Genomic DNA, 17,051 nt, shown 5'->3' with positions numbered 1-17,051 from the left:
CTGTCTGAGCCAGGCTATGGGCAGTGGCCTATAGACAGAGTTACATCAGAACTGGAATGAGAGACAGCTCTGTGTGCTCTGCCATCTGCTGTCCTCTGCAGCAGGGCAGGGGGTGTGGCAGGGAGGTAGGGCACTGTGGCCTCAGAACCAGTGGGGTGCCCTGAGAACTAAGGGAGAATGGGCACTCAGCATCAGTGTCATCAGCATGGCCTGTGCCCTGGGTGCTGCACAGAGGCCCTAAGACATGCTGAGTGCCCCTACCCTTCCACCCGGGGCCCATCACGGTGGCTTTGCAAGGTGTCACAGGAGAGTATACAAACATGACAGGAGAGTGAAGTATGCTGCACACAAAATGAAAAAATGAAATGTCCTGCGTGGGTCTCTCTTTCCTTCTTTTGAGAGAAGTTAGGAACAAGGAAGTTGGGTTGCAGTTTAGAACTGAAAGCTCACAGGGTCCTGGTCCTCTGGGCTGTGCTGACCCTCACACTTGGGCCAGCTCTACAGCCCTGTCTCAATTGACCCAGGAGAGTGGGGGCCAGGCACTGGAATGTGACTGTTAGCAGCCTTTCACCAGCCTAACCATGTCCCCTTGGTATGCCCAGGTCTGGACGCCAGCCCACCAGCCAGCACTCACGAGCTCACCATTCCCAATGATGTGAGTATGCCCCCTGTACCCCCTGTCCCTAGGTGGAAACATCAGGCAAAAGTGGCTGTCAGCTCTGCTGTCCTTGGGCAGACCCCCGGGTGATCCCTTCACCCTCTCAACCCCACTGTTTGATCGGTTTTTTCCCCTCCTTTCCTTTTTAAAGTGGATTTAATGTCTGTAAAAGGTTATGTGCTTTTACATCCCTCAGATACTGAATAAGCAATGGGCTAAAGGGGACTTCAGATATTAATTAGTAGTTAGATGGGAGTTGGACCGGGAACCCATGTTGCTGTGGAGGCACTGCCCTGGTACAGGGTCAAACCTTGAAGACCATGGTGACCCAGGAATGCTCTAGAGGGGACCCACTCTCAGTATCAGCTCCATGGGCCCTAACTCCTCAAGAAATTTGGGATTCTCCATGAGTTGGCTCTAACAGACTTGAAGTTGGTTGGATATCACCGACTTGTCTAGATTCCTTCTAGCACCCCTCAGTCTGTTCATGCCTTCAACATACCTGAGGGTGTGGCCTTACGAGCTCCCCTCAACACACTCAGTCCTCCCCAGAGTAAGCATGGGTCTTATGGAGAGGGAGGACTATTCTCTGAATGCTTAACTTATCCCCAAACTGAGAGACCAGGGAGGGCATGGGCCACATGTCCTTGAGTGATAGCTGCCATAGCAGCAAGCAGAGTCCCTATGTGGGCTGTTGAGTTGGCAGCCCCATTTACAGTTCAAGTGTTCAGGGTCCCTTTCTGCCCTAGAGCTGTGGACCTTGGGAGCCTTCACTGTTCTACCCCTTACACCTGCTGGGCAGAAAGTCTAAGCCCTGTTCCTTCCTTTCATGCAAGCTGACAATAGGAAGCACAGATTTGAGAGTTCAGGGAAATCACCGGTCCTGTGTGTGGAAGTGGACAATGGAATGGGAGAAAAAGAAGCAGAAGATAGCAGGTTTCCAGAGGAGAGGACCATGAGGCCATCTGGCTAGCACCATTGACCCCCTCCTGAAGAGCGGTCATCGTTTGAGTCCCTTGTGGCAGTGTGCACTCTAGGCCTTCTGTCCTGGCCACTGGTCAGCACAGAGTCCCCATGTCTGCTCACAGAAGCTCAGGACACTCACAGTCCAGGCAGCATTGTGGTCCAGGCTTCTGGCATCCTCGAGGATTTCTGAGGTTGGCCCAACTTGACAGGCAGCAGCACAGAGCCATCTCCCAAGGTGTGGCATGCACAGCCACCTGGTCCCTGTGTTGTTGAAGGGAAGAGACTTCTGCTTCTTGCTCCCTGCCCCTTCCCTCAGTGCAAGGGCTCCATGAGCATGTGGTTTCTGGCATCCTCCTACGTCTTCTCCAGGTAGTAAAGCCAGCAGGTTTTTCCTGTGACATTTTTCGTTTCTTGCTGAATCAGTGTTCACTAACACCAGCTTTGGTGCCCTCATCCAAGCACTCATTTAAAATGGAAATGAGCTTTAAGAGGATGAGGCATCTTTGGAGAGCTGGTTACCCTGTTTCCTGGGGTGTCCTTCATACAAATGGATACTGGTTTTCCCAGCTCTTCACCACCCACTTGCGATCCTCCTCCTAGGGATCTTCCTAGGGAAGAGACCTGCTTCTCAGAAGGAAGGGGCTTCCTCCTATCCCTGTCACTTTGGGCACAGCCTTCCATGCTTCTTTATGGAAAGGGCTGTTGATGGCACGGTCAGGGCTTTCACAGCCAGCCCCAGATTTCATGGGGGAATGTATCTGGGCTGCACCAAAGCTGATGTTCCTCACTGGCTGGCTGCCTGCTACCTTCTTGGAGAAAAGGAAGAAATAAAATGTGTGTGCTTGTTCTGAACTTGCCTGTCATCTCGTCCACACCTGTCTCTTGGTCACAATTGGATCATGCTGCCTCAGCTTGCCTGTAGAAAGACACCATGTGGTAGCAGGGATGCCCGAGACAGGCTCCCCAGCATGGCCCCTGGGGACACAGGCCAGTCAGGGGGCCCCAGGCCTTTCGCTCCCTGACAATCACCATGGGCCTCCCTCACCGCCTACTTCAGTGCTTGCTATTGGCCATGCAGGCTCTAGTGCCTGTGGTTACCCTCACTTTGCCCTGAGCAACAGGCCCCCACCTGCCAAGGCTCATGCCCCTTCCCTGGTTCTCAGCTGCAGAATCAGCTGGGCCTTCTGCTGGGGAAAGGCATGTAAGGTGTCAACAGTGGTCTCTAGGAGGAGAGGCTGCAATGGGAGGTGTTGCTGCAGTTCCAGTGGGATTTGGCATTGACATCTGATTAGGAGGGACCACGTTATTTCAGAATATTTCTATTGTTCTTCTTTGAATTTGTGATGGAGGCACACAAGGGTGGAGGAGGAGAGGAGTCTGCTCACTGCTGGCAGGGTGTGCAGGTGCAGGTGCAGATGGTCAGGAGTCTGCTCACTGCTGGCAGAGTTTGCAGGTGCAGGTGGGGAGGAGTCTGCTGACTGCTGGCAGGGTTCGCAAGTGCAGGTGGGGCCAGGCGGAAGGCACCATTGGGCTGCAGGCCTCGGCCTAGCATGCACCCTCCCCAGCACTGAGTGAGCCAGCCTAGCGCAGGGCAGGTGAAGGAGGTCTGTCCTCCCCACATTCCCTTCTCACGATGGAGAGTGCCAGTACAGAAGTCACAGTGTGGTTCACCTTGGCATCTGTGGTGAGGCTGGGGTGCCCTGGTGGCTCAACAATGTCCCATCAGCACTCAGACCCCACAGCTGTGTGCAGAGGAGGGGAAAGGCCTGTGGCAACAGCAGTGCCCTCCAGAGCCTGGAGAGAGGGGTGCCCTGGGCCTCATGTCACAGGGAGTAGAGGGAGAGGGCAGGGTGAGGGCAGGAGGGGTACATGTGCCAGGGCGCAGCTGGAGCGAGGCAGTTAGAAGACAGGAGCAGACGGTTAAGAGAAGAGGGTAGGCACTTTGTGTGGGAGAGGCAGGGAGATACTTCCTCCAGCAAGCTTCAAGGAGAGACCCAGCAGTGCCTGTGCATGAGGCTTTCAGTGCTGTGCGCGTCAGCAGGCATCATGCACTCCAGTGCAGAACGTGCCATGAAGCAAAGCTGGCTGCCGCTGGCCAGGGAGGGGTATAGGGAGCGGGCAGCATGAGAGCCCAGGAGCACTCTCTCCTGGGTGTCAGCATCTTACAGGGACCTGCGGTCAAGCTGCCGAGTCAGCCACGTTCCCCCTCATCATGGGGTCTGTGCTGCTGTCCCTGGTTCCAGGGGCCACCTTGCCTGGCCCACATCAGAGATGAGCCCTCCAGAGCTCTCTGCCACCAGGGAGGGGGATACAGCCAGGCAGATGAATGTGGCCATGTAGGAGTTAGGAAGCCACCCTCCTGACCCCAGGGGCACACTCAACCACACACAGGAGCGAGCAGGGAGAGGGCTGGACTGTGGGTGGGGCCTTGGCAAATGTGGGTGGAGCCTGAGAGGTGTGGGTGGAGCCCAGAGATGCAGCAGGAGACACAGGACTTCCAGCAGCCTTGTGTTCTCTAGAGTGGGAGTCTCTAGATGTCTACAAAGACTGATGGTTCTGAGACAGCTGTCATTATCTAGGTAACCAGCAGAGATGGCCTCCAAGATGAGCAGAGTTGAGATGTTGTAGGTCTCTTCAGGGACAGGTGCTGGCTGGCAGGGCACCTGTGTGCCACCATAGAGCTGCTGCTCACCCCACAGGCTGAGCCCCCTCATGCTTGGAAGTGGACGTCCCTCCTGCACACAGCTGCACGGCCCAGCCCAGCCCTTATCCAGCATCTCACTGAGTGAGGACGGACTCCATGTCACCATGTGACACCCCAGCAGCCTCATGGGAGGTGGAAGGGGAATCCGCCTGAGGGCCATCTGGGATCTGTGTGCCCGGCCACCCTCCTGGCCCCCCGTGCCGGGCACCTTCCAGTCTGGGGCTCTCTTTGCCACGTGTCTGGCCACTTCTTTTTCCTGGCCAAGCTCCAGAGTTCTCATCAGTGGCCTGTGGGTGTGTGTGGGGTCTCTGTTCCGTCTGATGGTGGGCATCGAGAGACCCCACTGGCTCCTGCGCCATCTTCTCTGGGGGCCCGATTTGTCCCTGAGCCTCCTCGTGGCTTCCCCTCATGCCCATCCTCCTCCCTCCGCTTCTTCAAGGAACACCCTCATTCTTGATGACCCCCTTGGCCAGAAGGCCCTGTGTTCCATCTTTAAACAGGGGTCCCAAAATGGGAATGAAAGGAAGTGCCTGAATGGCCTCAGAGTTTCATCTAAGTTCAGCAAAAAACTAGGTTATATGCAGCAGTGAGTTTTGCACTGGCTTCAAGCACACACTTCTTGAGCGTTTTTGATGCTGCCTGTCTGGGCAGAACTGGTCTTGCTAAGAAGGCGTAGATGCCGCTGGGCCGTGCTGGCTTCAGAGCCTCCCCACACAGGCCCTGGCTGCTGCCTGTGGGTCGCTCCTGGGCCCCAGGGGGACCAGTGTGGAGCGCCCGGGCTGAGTGACTGCAGCCTCTTGGCTTGGTGGACCTCCCACAGGAGTGGGGAGCAGGATAGCTCTGAGAGAGATGGCTGACAGTCTGCCCGGAGCCCCCGGGCTGCACTGCCCACAGTCTCCAGAGGCTGGCTTGGGCTCTTCTCTAAGAAATGCCCCCGTCCTTGTTTCTAGCTAATAGGCTGCATAATTGGACGCCAAGGGACCAAAATCAATGAAATTCGACAGATGTCTGGAGCTCAGATCAAAATCGCCAATGCCACTGAAGGGTCCTCAGAGCGTCAGATCACCATCACGGGGACCCCGGCCAACATCAGCCTTGCCCAGTATCTCATCAACGCCAGGTGAGCAGCTCCGAGGGCCTCTGAATGCTGGGACAAAGACGTGCCAGCCAGCATTGCGTTGCCTGGATGGTCGGGGGTGGGAGGAGGCTGAGTCTGGGCCACACTCTGCCTGCCCCTCTGCCCGCTCTGCCCGGGCTGGAAAGCGAGGACTGGCTGGGACGGTGCCAGCCTCCACACAGATGCCAGGCTGCCTCACTCCCCAGCCTCCCACCTGAAGCATCTCCACTGATGATCCCAGAGGACAGAGAGAAAGGCAGGTGCTCCCGTGGCCCCAGACAGCCAGCCACACCTGCCTCTTTGAGGCAGAAAATCCTGGAAGGCCTGACTTGTCCACTCAGAGCTCTCCAGAAAGATAAATGTTTTGCGGCTTTGCCATTTTGCCTCCTCTTTCTTCCTCATGGAAATGTGTAAGGATGGGCAGGACCAGTCCCTGGGCCCCTGCTGCACATGGGAAGGTCTGGAGCCACCTGAGGCCCTGTGACTGCGCCCCACTCAGCCTCGACCAGTGCCCCACCCTGCCAGGCAGGCCGTACCGCCAGCCCCTGCCGGCCTCTGACGTAGCAACACCCCCTCCGCCCTCCCCAGGGGCGTCCTCCTGTCTGCGCTGGGCTGGCGGGAGGGACAGGGCAGGACCTCTGGGTGGACACAGCCCTGTGCGGGCCCTGGAGCCCCATCCTGGTGCCCCTTCAGCCACCCGCACTCCCAATGAGTGGGTGAGAGGCCACCTTGAGAGCACGAGGACACCCCAGACTTTACCACAAGCACCTTGCTGGGCGTGTGCTGCAATCCAGAGTCAGGCTGGGCCTCTCTTCATCCCTGTGGCTTGACATGGTGACAGGCCTGGGGGGGCCTGGGCAAGGTGGAGGCCCTGGGTCCTCCTGACGTGTGACAGGCCTGGGGGGGGCCTGGGCAAGGTGGAGGCCCTGGGTCCTCCTGACGTGTGACAGGCCTGGGGGGGCCTGGGCAAGGTGGAGGCCCTGGGTCCTCCTGACGTGTGGCAGGCCTGGGGGGGTCCTCCTGATCTGTGACAGGCCTGGGGGGGTCCTCCTGATGTGTGACAGGCCTGGGGGGCCTAGGCAGGGTGGAGGCCCGGGGTCCAGTCCTGTGTGCCCTGCTGCAGTCTCCAGCTTAGGACTCCTGAGCCAACGGGCACCACCTGTCCCAGCAAGCACAGAGGCCTCGCAGCCCGGCCTCACGACTGCACACTGAGGAGGGTGTTTGTTGTGACCGTCTCTCCCGCTCCTGCCTGTCTGTTCTAGGCTGACGTCCGAGGTCACCGGGATGGGCGCGCTCTAACACCACCCAGCATCCTCCCGCCACGTCACCCCCTGCCAGAGCGCAAGCCCGGCTCTCACACTGTACAGCTCCCTTCCCTGCCTCACAGATACCAGTGGAGAGGTTTTCTTCATCAGCAAAAGGACTAGCCATGGATGAACGCCCGCGCACACAGCCGCTCTCCACAGAGGCTGCAGGCTCCGCAGTCCCCTTCAGTGTTCCTTGTGACTGACGCTCCAGCCTGCCCATTCACCGGCATGCAGTGTTAATTATTTTAGAAATATTGTTCCTTGGTGTCAGCGTAGCTGTCTGTCGTAGGAGCTGGGTCCATGTCCCGACAGCACTCCCTGTCCACCATTCTCCTCTGCCATCCGGAACTGTTGCCCGAGACCCCTCCTCTCCCACAGCCCTGCCGTGCCGACTCGGTTTCCCCTCAGAGCCCATGCCGTCTGGGCCCAAGTTTCTGCCCCAAGTTGTATGCTGAAATTGGGGATTGCTTCTCCTGCCACCTGTGAGGAGCGCCAGGAGAAGATGGTGGTGGAAGATGTCGGGGCCCTGACCCCAGGAGTGGGGTGGAGGGCGGAGCCTGCTGGGGCCCTGCCTTCAAGAGATGCCACGTGCTGCGGAGGCCTTTGGGGTCCCCTCAGAGTCTTCCAGGGTGGCTGGAGAGCACAAACGCGCCAGTGAACCCCTCTGTGCGCCTGAGTTCAATAAATGTCGTGGCCCCTCCTCACCGGCTCTGGATTGTCTCTGCATCCCCAGTGTGTCCAGGTCCCCACACACACTGCCCCTGGGGGGACAATGCCCTGAGCCATGTGCTTATCAGATAAGCCTGGGCTTCTTCTCACACACAAATGCGATCTCATTCCCCTTCCGAAACACGCATAAGCTCTTCCATTTGTACTTTGGCAAAACTACTTAAAATGACAAACACAAAAATGCCATTCTTGCCCAGGCACCAAAATGCCAGTTCCTAGTTCATGAGACTTATTCCCCCATAGCCATTGTGGGTGCCAGAGGCCGTGCCCAGTGATCCCCAGCACTTCTACAGGATGGAGCCCGTCCACTGTGCCCGGTGACCCCCAGCACTTCTGCAAGATGGAGCCTGTCCACTGTGCCCGGTGACCCCCAGCACTTCTGCAGAAGGGAGCCCATCCACCGTGCCCAGTGAGACCCAGCGCTTCTGCAGAAGGGAGCCCGTCCACCATGCCCAGTGACCCCCAGCGTTTCTGCAAGATGGAGCCCACCCACCGTGCCCAGTGACCCCCAGCACTTCTGCAGAAGGGAGCCCGTCCACCATGCCGGTGACCCCCAGTACTTCTGCAGGATGGAGCCCACCCACTGTGCCCAGTGACCCCCAGTGGTTCTGCAGGATGGAGCCCACCCACCGTGCCCAGTGACCCCCAGAGCCTGTCCACACTGCACCCACTTGGAGACGGTCCGCACGGCTCACTTGGCAGCCTGTGCTCACCTTAAGGAGCCTAGCTGTGCCCCTGCTCAATCCTGAAGCCCTGGGTTGACTCCAGCCCTCTCCTCGGGTGATTAATGCCTAACCCAAGCCCAGGGTATAGGGGGAGCCCCCAGGTGATTGATCAGGAAGGACCCAGACCCAGGGCATGGCGGGAGCCCCCAGGTGATGGATTACGAAGGGCCCAGGCCCAGGATGGAGAGGGAGCCAGGCACTGGGGAGGGCAGGACTGGAGGCTCCTGTTCCAGTTCTGCAGGCTGAGGGCAACACCTCCACACCTGGGTCCTGGTGTTCTTGGGACCTTCTAGAAGGTGGTGGGCCTGAGATCAAGGCGCTGGGTTCTGTGTCTGGTGAGGAGGTGTCTGTCAAGAGTCAGCAGTTCCAGGAGGATGGGACTCTGGCCAGAACCTAGGGAGCGTCTAGCGGCCCAGGACAGCCTGCCCCAGGATCCCCGCCGGCCACAAAACACCGCTCACAGGAGCCCCTTCCTGCCTGATCAGGCGGAAGCCGCCCTGTTTCTCAGACTCCACCTGGCCTGCCTCAGGCACCTGGCCCATTTGCCAGCCCTGACTCAGCCTCCTGGACACACTCCTTGCCCAACCTCTGCCCCCGGGAGGGCCCCAGCCACAGCAGTGAGCCCAGCATGGCACCTGGGCACACATGCTGGTGGCTTAGGGCTGAGGTTCCCACTGGTGGGGCCGAGACACCGGGATGCGGAAGATACAGGCCTTTCTCAGCAGCACCCATGTCACGGGGGATGGCCAGTCAACAGCGTGGGTGCAACCAACAGTGACAGACACCCTAGAAATAAGACACCACGAGAAGAGAGAGATCAAAATGGGGTGATTGTGGAAGGACCCCTAGAAGGTACTGGCCAGGCAGGACCTAAGAAGGTGAGGAGTTAGCTCTGCACTCATCTGGAGGAAGGACAGCAGGCAGTGGAGCACTCCAGGCAGGGGAGCACTCCAGGTAGGGGGGCACTCCATGTGGGGGGGGCACGCCAGGTAGGGGGCACTCCAGGTAGGGGGGGCACTCCAGGTGGGGGGCACTCCAGGCAGGGGGACACTCCAGGCAAGGGAGCACTCCAGGCGGGGGGGCACTCCAGGCGGGGGGGCACTCCAGGTAGGGGGGCACTCCAGGTAGGGGGGCACTCCAGGTGGGGCAAGAACTCCCGGTCGAGATGGGAAGCACTCCAGGTGGAACACGTCAGGTGGGGGGAGCACACTGCGGTGGAGCACACTGGAGGGGAGCACACTGGGGGGGGGAGCACATCAGGTGCAGGGGCAGCCAGAGCTGGGGTGGAAGGGAGCCCAGAGCAGGTGATGAAGGGAGACGGGGGTGCTGGAGTAGCAGGGTGGGGGGTGTGCAGAACTCTCATCCCCTCAGGACTCAGGAGGACAGAAGATAGCAGAATCCAGAGCCCTAGCTGGGCATGGGTACTCAGAGCCAGGGACTGGGACCCCAAAGTAGAGCTGGAGGCATCCTGTCACTCAGGGCAGCTCACAGGGCAGTGCCGAAAGCATGGACTGAGCACCTGTGTGGACCTCACCAGGGACACTGGGCTCTCCTGTGAGGAAGACCCACGAAGTGGCAATTCTTGGTTCTAAGGAATCAAGCGAGCATGAGCCAGGCCACCCTGCAGGTCAGCAGTTCCCATCCTGCACCTTCTGACTGGGTCTCCAGCAGCCCAGCTCCCACTGCCCCTCCCCACTGTGCGCCACAGCGACACCCACAACCACATGGCCAAGGCCTCCGGCTGAGGACACATGCAAGCTTCCAGCAAGGGGCAGTGGGGCACCCGGCCCCCATGGGGGCACATCCGGGGCTTGGGAAATGTGGCTGTTAATTTCTGGGAGCCTCTGGCCAAGTCTCTATCTAGCCCGGGCACTGGTACCTGGCCCAGGGCCACAGGGTCACACTCTGTCACCTACAATGAGTGTCCCCAAGTCACCAGACATCCCTGCACCTTGGTGTCCTGTGGACACAGCAGGCTGTATGCCCCCTGCTTCCTCAAAGACAGCGGTGGGGTCTGCGACTGTCAGGAACGAGGCAGGAATTGGCTGACTCCAGTGGCTTCAGGTAATACTTGCAGTAATCGTAAAATAATCTGACACTCTCATTAAGCAACCCAGGGTACCCAGGGCTGTGTCAAAACGGCAGCATCTGAGTGCCACGGCTGCTGAGTCTGGGAAATGAACAGACAACAGAAATTCTCACAATGTGCGTGCCTCGCACTCACAGACAAGCACTGCTCGGCCATGTGCAGTTTTAAAAGCATGCACTGTTGGATGTGGCAAGCTAATATTTTATTTAGGATAGTTTCCTCCATGAGCTGCTGTCTGTATTGTTTTGTGCCAGGCACACTGGGAATGGCACCGTGGCAGGCCAGGTCTCACTAACGCAGGCTCCGCCACAAGTGTTCCCATGCCAAGTGGTGACGTTACATATTAAAAGCTGAAAGAGCCAGTGCCCTATACAAAGGCTGTACTGTAACAAAAGCCTACCGGGAGCTTTGCCTGGGCCTTTTCTGGGCCTGGAAACATGACAAAATAAGGAAGAAATTCTTAACAGGACTCATTTAGGATTAAACAAGTTTTATGGAGGATCTGAAGAAACTCCCCAGGCCTCCACAAACAGGCTTTATTGGAGACTGAAGAAATACCCCAAACTTCCGTGACTTAGCAGGAGACCGGATAAGGGTAGCACCCCGGCACCTGGACTCAATCGAAGTCAGTTCACCGAGGCTCCAGAGGCAGGTCTTCAGGATTCAGACCGTGCTTATCAGTTAGAAGAAGTCAGTCACTTATGTCTTTAGATGAATGCACACTTGTTTGTAGACATATAGCTTAGAAGGTATGCAAGCTCTGGAAAACGTGATTTTGAGTTGGTTTGGTGATGATTTCCAGCCCCTCTCCCTGGAACCGGTTACTGAAATAAAAAGTCTCCTGGTTCACCTGCATCTAGTGTTACTGGGCGGAGAGAGTAAGGAGCCCACCCCTCGGTTTGGTCTGGAAACTGTACCCGGCAGCTGAGCAGGCAAAAGGCCAGATGATGTTTAGCTGGTTTTGGAATCCGGCTTATACCAGCCTTTTGCCCCTTCTCTACGTTCTTAACAGTTTGAGTTAAGCTTGAACCGTTCCTTGAGTTTGGTACAGTCTACCTGGGGAACCCTGGGACGGGCACACCCGCCTCTCCCGGTTCCCTCTGTTCTTCTGGTGCCAGCTCTGGCGTTTTGTTTTTCTTTGAAATGATCCTGAAATTCACAACTGTGGAACATGGCTGCTCAGTGTGTTTCTTTTATCCTTTCCATCTGCGGTTCTCTATTTTGTCTCTATTTTTATTTATATTTTCCTCTTTTTTGCTCAATATTATCAAAATCATATCATTTCAAAACATTATCCTTGGCTTTTACTACACATATTAATTATTCTCTATTTCACTGATTTCTGCCAGTATCTTTGTCATTTCCCTTTTTCTTATTAATTTGTGATTATTTCATTACATTGCTTTTTTTTCACTTGATTTTTATAATTAGTTCTATTGCCACTTGACTTCTTCCTTCCTTCCTTCCTTTCTTTCTTTCCCCCTCGCCCCAAGGTCTTGCTCTGTTCCCAGGCTGGAGTGCTGTGGTGCTCTCGTAGCTCACTGAACCCTCAACCTCCTAGACTCAAGTGATTCTCCCACCTCAGCCTCCTAAGTAGCTGGGACTGCAGACACACACACCACACCCAGCTACTTCACTTTTCCATTTATTGTAGAAGCAGGTAGCCCAAATTGGACTGCAATTCCTAGGTTCAAGTGATCCTCCCACCCCGGCCTCCCATAGCGCCAGGATGACAAGTGGGAGCCTCCTGAAGCTAAGGATGCATGTCTGTGGCCTCGTAGTTTCTGCTCCCAGACATGTGGTCAAGACAAATGTGAACGTGTATGCACCAGAAACAGACATGGACAGCACCCTCTTCATAACATCTCCACTCCACAGGTTCCCCAAAACAAGTGAGAGAGTAAAACGCAGAATACCTGTGCGCTGGGCTGCTCCACCGCAGACGGAATGACAACCTGCACAGACGCACATCGACTTGGGTTACGGACCTTACACCAAGCAGGAGACTGCTCCAGGCCCCAGGCTCAGCATGGCTGTGTAACACTGTTGAGAAGAGTGATGTTACAGTGAAGTTTGCCAAGGAGAGCACTACAGCACTTCCCAAAACAGTAAAACAACAGAGTCCCTCCTGAGAGTCTGTTTCCATCCAAGCTCAGAATCACAGGAAGCCACCTGTGCTGTGACAGCACAAGGAGATGCATCCTTTCTGGCCCACCCCACGCCCTCACTGCAGTCAGGAATCCTCTCCCAGAAAGTCCATGCCGACTGCCCCTGCCCTTCCAGAGTGCACTCTGGACATTCCTTCTGTGACTGGTCTCAACACCTCTTCCTACTGCTTAGGTAGCGGCGTGGTGCTGGGAGCCTGGAATGTGCAGGAACCAGCTGGACTTGCAGTGCTGCAGAGTCCAAGGCACGCCGCCTGAAGTTCTGGTCCTTGTTCTGGGTGCAACCCAGAAGCCTGTCCTTGCCAAACATCCCAGGAACACTGGCACTGATGGCTGAGGCCACATCCAAGACAGAGGGTGAGGAAGGCTCCAAGGGAAGGCCAGTGTGGGTCACATTGTCCTCCCCAGGATGGTAAGTCTAAGCCTGGCAGGGGAGGCGCTGGGAGGGCCACCCAGCATGACCTGTTGTGAGCAGTTCGTTCAGGAGACACAGGGCAGTGCCAGTCTGTATCCTCTCATGACCAGCAGAGAGACTCCCCTAACCATCACGTGATGTGCAGCTCAGTTTTTCTAAGGGCCTGGAAGTGAATACTTCAGGAGATTATGTAAGAGTCCACTGTGTTCATCTGTTCTCACACTACTAATAAAGACACACCCGAGACTGGGTAATATATTAAAGAAAAAAGATTCAATGAACTCACAGTTCCACATGGCTGGGGAGGCCTCACAATCATGGTGGAAGGCAAAGGAGGAGCAAGGGCACATCTTACATGGCGGCAGGCAAGACATGTGTGCAGGGAAACTGCCCTTTACAAAACCATCAGATCTCATGAGACTTATTCACTATCACAAAAACAACACTGGAAACATTCACCCATGATTCTATTACCACCCACCGGGTCCCTCCTGTGACATGGGGATTATGGAAGCTACAATTCAAGATGAGATTTGGGTGGGGACACAGCCAGACCATGTCATTCCATCCCTGGCCCTGCTCATGTCCTCACATTTCAAAACCAGTCATACCTTCCCATTAGTCCCCTAAAGTCTTAACTCATTTCAGCATTAACTTAAAAGTCCACAGTCTAAAGTCTCATCTGGGACAAGGCAAGTCCCAAATCTATTAGGGCAGTCATTAAAACTTAAAGTTCCAAAATAATCTCCTTTGACTCGAGGTCTCATATCCAGGTCATGCTGATGAAAGAGGCAGTTTTCCACAGTCTTGGGCAGCTCCACCCCTGCGGCTTTGCAGGGCACAGCCTCCCTCCTGGCTGCTTTCACAGGCTGGCATTGTCTGTGCCTTTTCCAGGTTTATGGTGCAAGCTGTTACTAGATCTACCCTGCTGGGGACTGGAGGATGGTGGCCCTCTTCTCACACTAGACAGTGCCCGGTGGAGACTCTCTGTGGGGACTCACCCTGCATTTCCCTTCTGCACTGCCCTAACAGAGGTTCTTGATGAGGGCTCTGCCCCCACAGCACACCTCTGCCTGGACATTCGGGGGTTTCCATACATCCTCTGAGATGTAGTTGGAGGGTCCCAAACCTTAATTCTTGTCTTCTGCACACCCAACACCATGTGAAAGCTGCCAAGGCTTGGGGTTTGCACCCTCTGAAGCAACAGCCTGAGCTGTTCCTTGGCCCTTTTTAGCCATGGCTGGAGCTGAAGCAGCTGGGACTCAGGGCACCATGTCCCAAGGCTGGACACTGCAGGGGAATCCCGGACTCAGCCCATGAAAGCACTTTTCCCTCCGAGGCCTCTGGGCCTGTGATGGGAGGGGCTACCAAAAAGGTCTCTGACATGTCCTGGAGATATTTTCCCCATTGTCTTGATGATTAACATTTGGCTCCAAGTTATGTATGCAAATTTCTGCAGCTGGCCTGACTTTCTTCCCAGAAAATGGGTTTTTCTTTTCTACCATTGTCAGGCTGAGGATTTTCCAAACTATTATGCTCTGTCATCTGTCAAACACTTTGCTGCTTAGAAAATTCTTCTGCCAAAGACCTTAAATCATCTCTCTCAAGTTCGAAGTTCCACAGATCTCTAGGGCAGGGGCAAAATGCCACCAGTCTCTTTGCTAAAGCATAGCAAGAGTTACCTTTGCTTCGGTTCCCAAGAAGTTCCTCATCTTTATCTGAGACCACCTCAGCCTGGACTTTACTGTTCATATCGCCATCCATGATAGTGAGTCAGTGAGTTATGAGATCTGCTTGTTTAAAGTGTGTGGTGCCTCCCCCATCTCACTCTTCCTCCTCCTCTGGCCATGTAAGATGCACTTGCTTCCCCTGTGCCTTGCACTGTGATTGCATATTTCCTGAGGCCTCCCCAGAATCAGAAGCCACTATGCTCCCTATACAGGAAGCCTGTGGAACCGTGAGCCAATTAAGCCTCTTTTCTTTATGAGTTACCCAGTTATGGAAATTTCCTTACAGCAGTGTGAGAATGGACTAACACAGAGAATTGGTACTAAGAAGTGGGGCATTGCTCTAAAGATACATGAAAATGTGGATGCAGCTTTGGAACTGGGTAGCAGGTGGAAGTTGGAAGAGTACAGAGGGCTCAGAAGAAGACAGGGAGGTAAGGGAAAGTTTAAAACTTCCTAGAGACATGTTAAATTGTTGTGACCAAAATGCTGATAGTGATATGGACAATGAAGTCCAGGCTGATAAGGTCTCAGATGGGAATGAAGTTGTGCTATACTTTGGCAAAGAGACTGGCAGCATTATGCCCCTGTCTTAGAGATCTGTGGAATTTTGAACTTGAGGGAGATGATTTTGGGTATCTGGTGGAAGAAATTTCTAAGCAGCAAAGCATTCAAGATGTGGCCTGGCTGCTTCTAACTGTCTATGCTCATTTGTGTGAGCAAAGAAATGACCTAAAACTGGAATTTATATTTAAAAGGAAACAGAACATAAAAGTTTGGAAAATTTGCTGCTTGGTCACATGGTAGGAAAGAAAAGCCTATTTCCAGGGGAGGCATTCAAGCAAGCTGCAAAAATTTGCATGAGTAAAGAGAAGCCAAGTACTAACATCCAAGACAATGGGGAGAAGGCCTCCAAGGCATTTCAGAGACCTTTGCAGCAGCCCCTCCCATCAAAGGCCTGGAGGTCTAGGTGGGAAGAATGGTTTCGTGGACCAGGCCCAGGGCCCCAACTCCCTGTGCTGCCTTGGGACACTGCTCCCTGCATCTCTGCCACTCCAGCTCCAGCTGTGGCTAAAAGGAGCCCAGGTATGGCTCAGGCTGCTGCTTCAGAGAATACAAGCCATAATTCTTGGTGGCTTCCACGTGGTGTTAAGCCTGCAGCTGCACAGAGTGCAAGAGTTGAGGCTTTGGAGCCTCTGCTTAGATTCAGAGGATGTATGGAAAAGCCTGGGGTCTCCAGGCAGAAGCATGCTGCAAGGGTGAAGCCTGATGGACAACCTCTATTAGGGCAGTGTGGAAGGTAATTGTGGGGCTGTAGCCCCCACTCAAGAGTCCCCACTGGGGCACTACCTAGTGAAGCAGTGAGAAGAGGGCCACCATTCTCCAGACCTCAGAATGGTAGATCCACTGACAGCATGCACCATGTGCTTGGAAAAGCCATAAGCACTTGACACCAGCCCTTGAGAGCAGCTATGGGGGCTGAATCCCGCAAAGTCACAGGGGTGAAGCTGTTTAAGGCCTTGGGGGATCACTTGTTTCACCAGTGTGCCCTGGATGTGAGACATGAAGTTGAAGGAGATTATTTTAAGGCTTAATGACTACCCTACTGGATTTCAGACTTGCAAGGGCCCTGTAACCTTTCTTTTGGCTGTTTTTCACCTTTGGAATAGGAATATTTAAACAATGCTTTTAACCCTGTTGTATCTTGGAAGTAACTAACTTGTTTTTTATTTTACAGGCTCATAGATGGAAGGCTGTCTCAGATAAGACTTCCGACTTTTGAGTTAATGCTGGAATGAGTTAGGACTTTGGGGGACTGTTGAGAAGGGATGATTGTACTTCACAATGCAAGGACAAGAGATTTGAAGGGGCTAGGGAAGAATGATGTGGTTTGGATCTGTGTCCTCACCAAATCTCATCTCAAATTGTGATCCCAGTGTTGGAGGTGCAGCCTGGTGGGGATGATTGGATTATGGGGGTGTTCTCATGAATGGGCCAGCACCCTCCCCTCGGTGCTGTTCTCATGACAGTGAGTGAGTGAGTATCATGAGATCTGGTTGTTTAAAAGCATGGTGCCTCCCCTACTTCTCCCCACACCTGCTCCAGCCATGTAAGCTGTGCCTGTCTTCTTTCTCCTCCACTCTGACTGTAAATCTCCTGAGGCCTCCCAGAAGCAGAAACTGCTATGCTTCCTGCAGAGCCTGCATACTGTGAGCCAATTAAACCTCTTTTTAAAATAAATCACCCAGTTGTGGGTACTTCCTTATAGCAGTGTGATCACGGACTAATATAGATGGCATCTCAAATCATTAGAGCAAAGTTGGACTTTTTAACAAATGGTGCTGGGGCAACTCAGTAGCTATCTGGAAAAAAATGAGTCCCACTCTGTGGCATTAGATTGGTATATATTGGTGTTATGAGGCATGTGAATGGTATGTATTGCTGTTAT

The 17,051-nt window shown here is 54.6% G+C and overlaps 1 protein-coding gene across 20 annotated transcripts in view; it reads left to right on the top strand.

Annotated features, from left to right (window-relative positions):
- Nucleotides 1-7,456, top strand: part of PCBP3 (poly(rC) binding protein 3) — a 275,114-nt gene extending 267,658 nt beyond the window's left edge. For 18 of the 20 annotated variants that reach the window (XM_039480549.2, XM_074389413.1, XM_074389419.1 and 15 more), the window contains 3 exons: nt 603-655; nt 5,279-5,448; nt 6,708-7,456. In XM_039480549.2, coding sequence (XP_039336483.1) covers nt 603-655; nt 5,279-5,448; nt 6,708-6,744 — 260 coding nt within the window. In that variant the 3' untranslated portion in view covers nt 6,745-7,456. Of the gene's footprint in view, nt 1-602; nt 656-5,278; nt 5,449-6,707 lie in introns of those variants that run through there. The other 2 variants (XM_074389427.1, XM_074389426.1) reach the window with 1 other exon arrangement.
- The last annotated feature ends 9,595 nt before the right edge of the window (nt 7,457-17,051 follow it).

The sequence above is a fragment of the Saimiri boliviensis genome, chromosome 18 (assembly GCF_048565385.1).
Source record: "Saimiri boliviensis isolate mSaiBol1 chromosome 18, mSaiBol1.pri, whole genome shotgun sequence".
Taxonomy (NCBI): domain Eukaryota; kingdom Metazoa; phylum Chordata; class Mammalia; order Primates; family Cebidae; genus Saimiri; species Saimiri boliviensis.
This window is presented reverse-complemented; position numbering and strand designations above follow the sequence as displayed.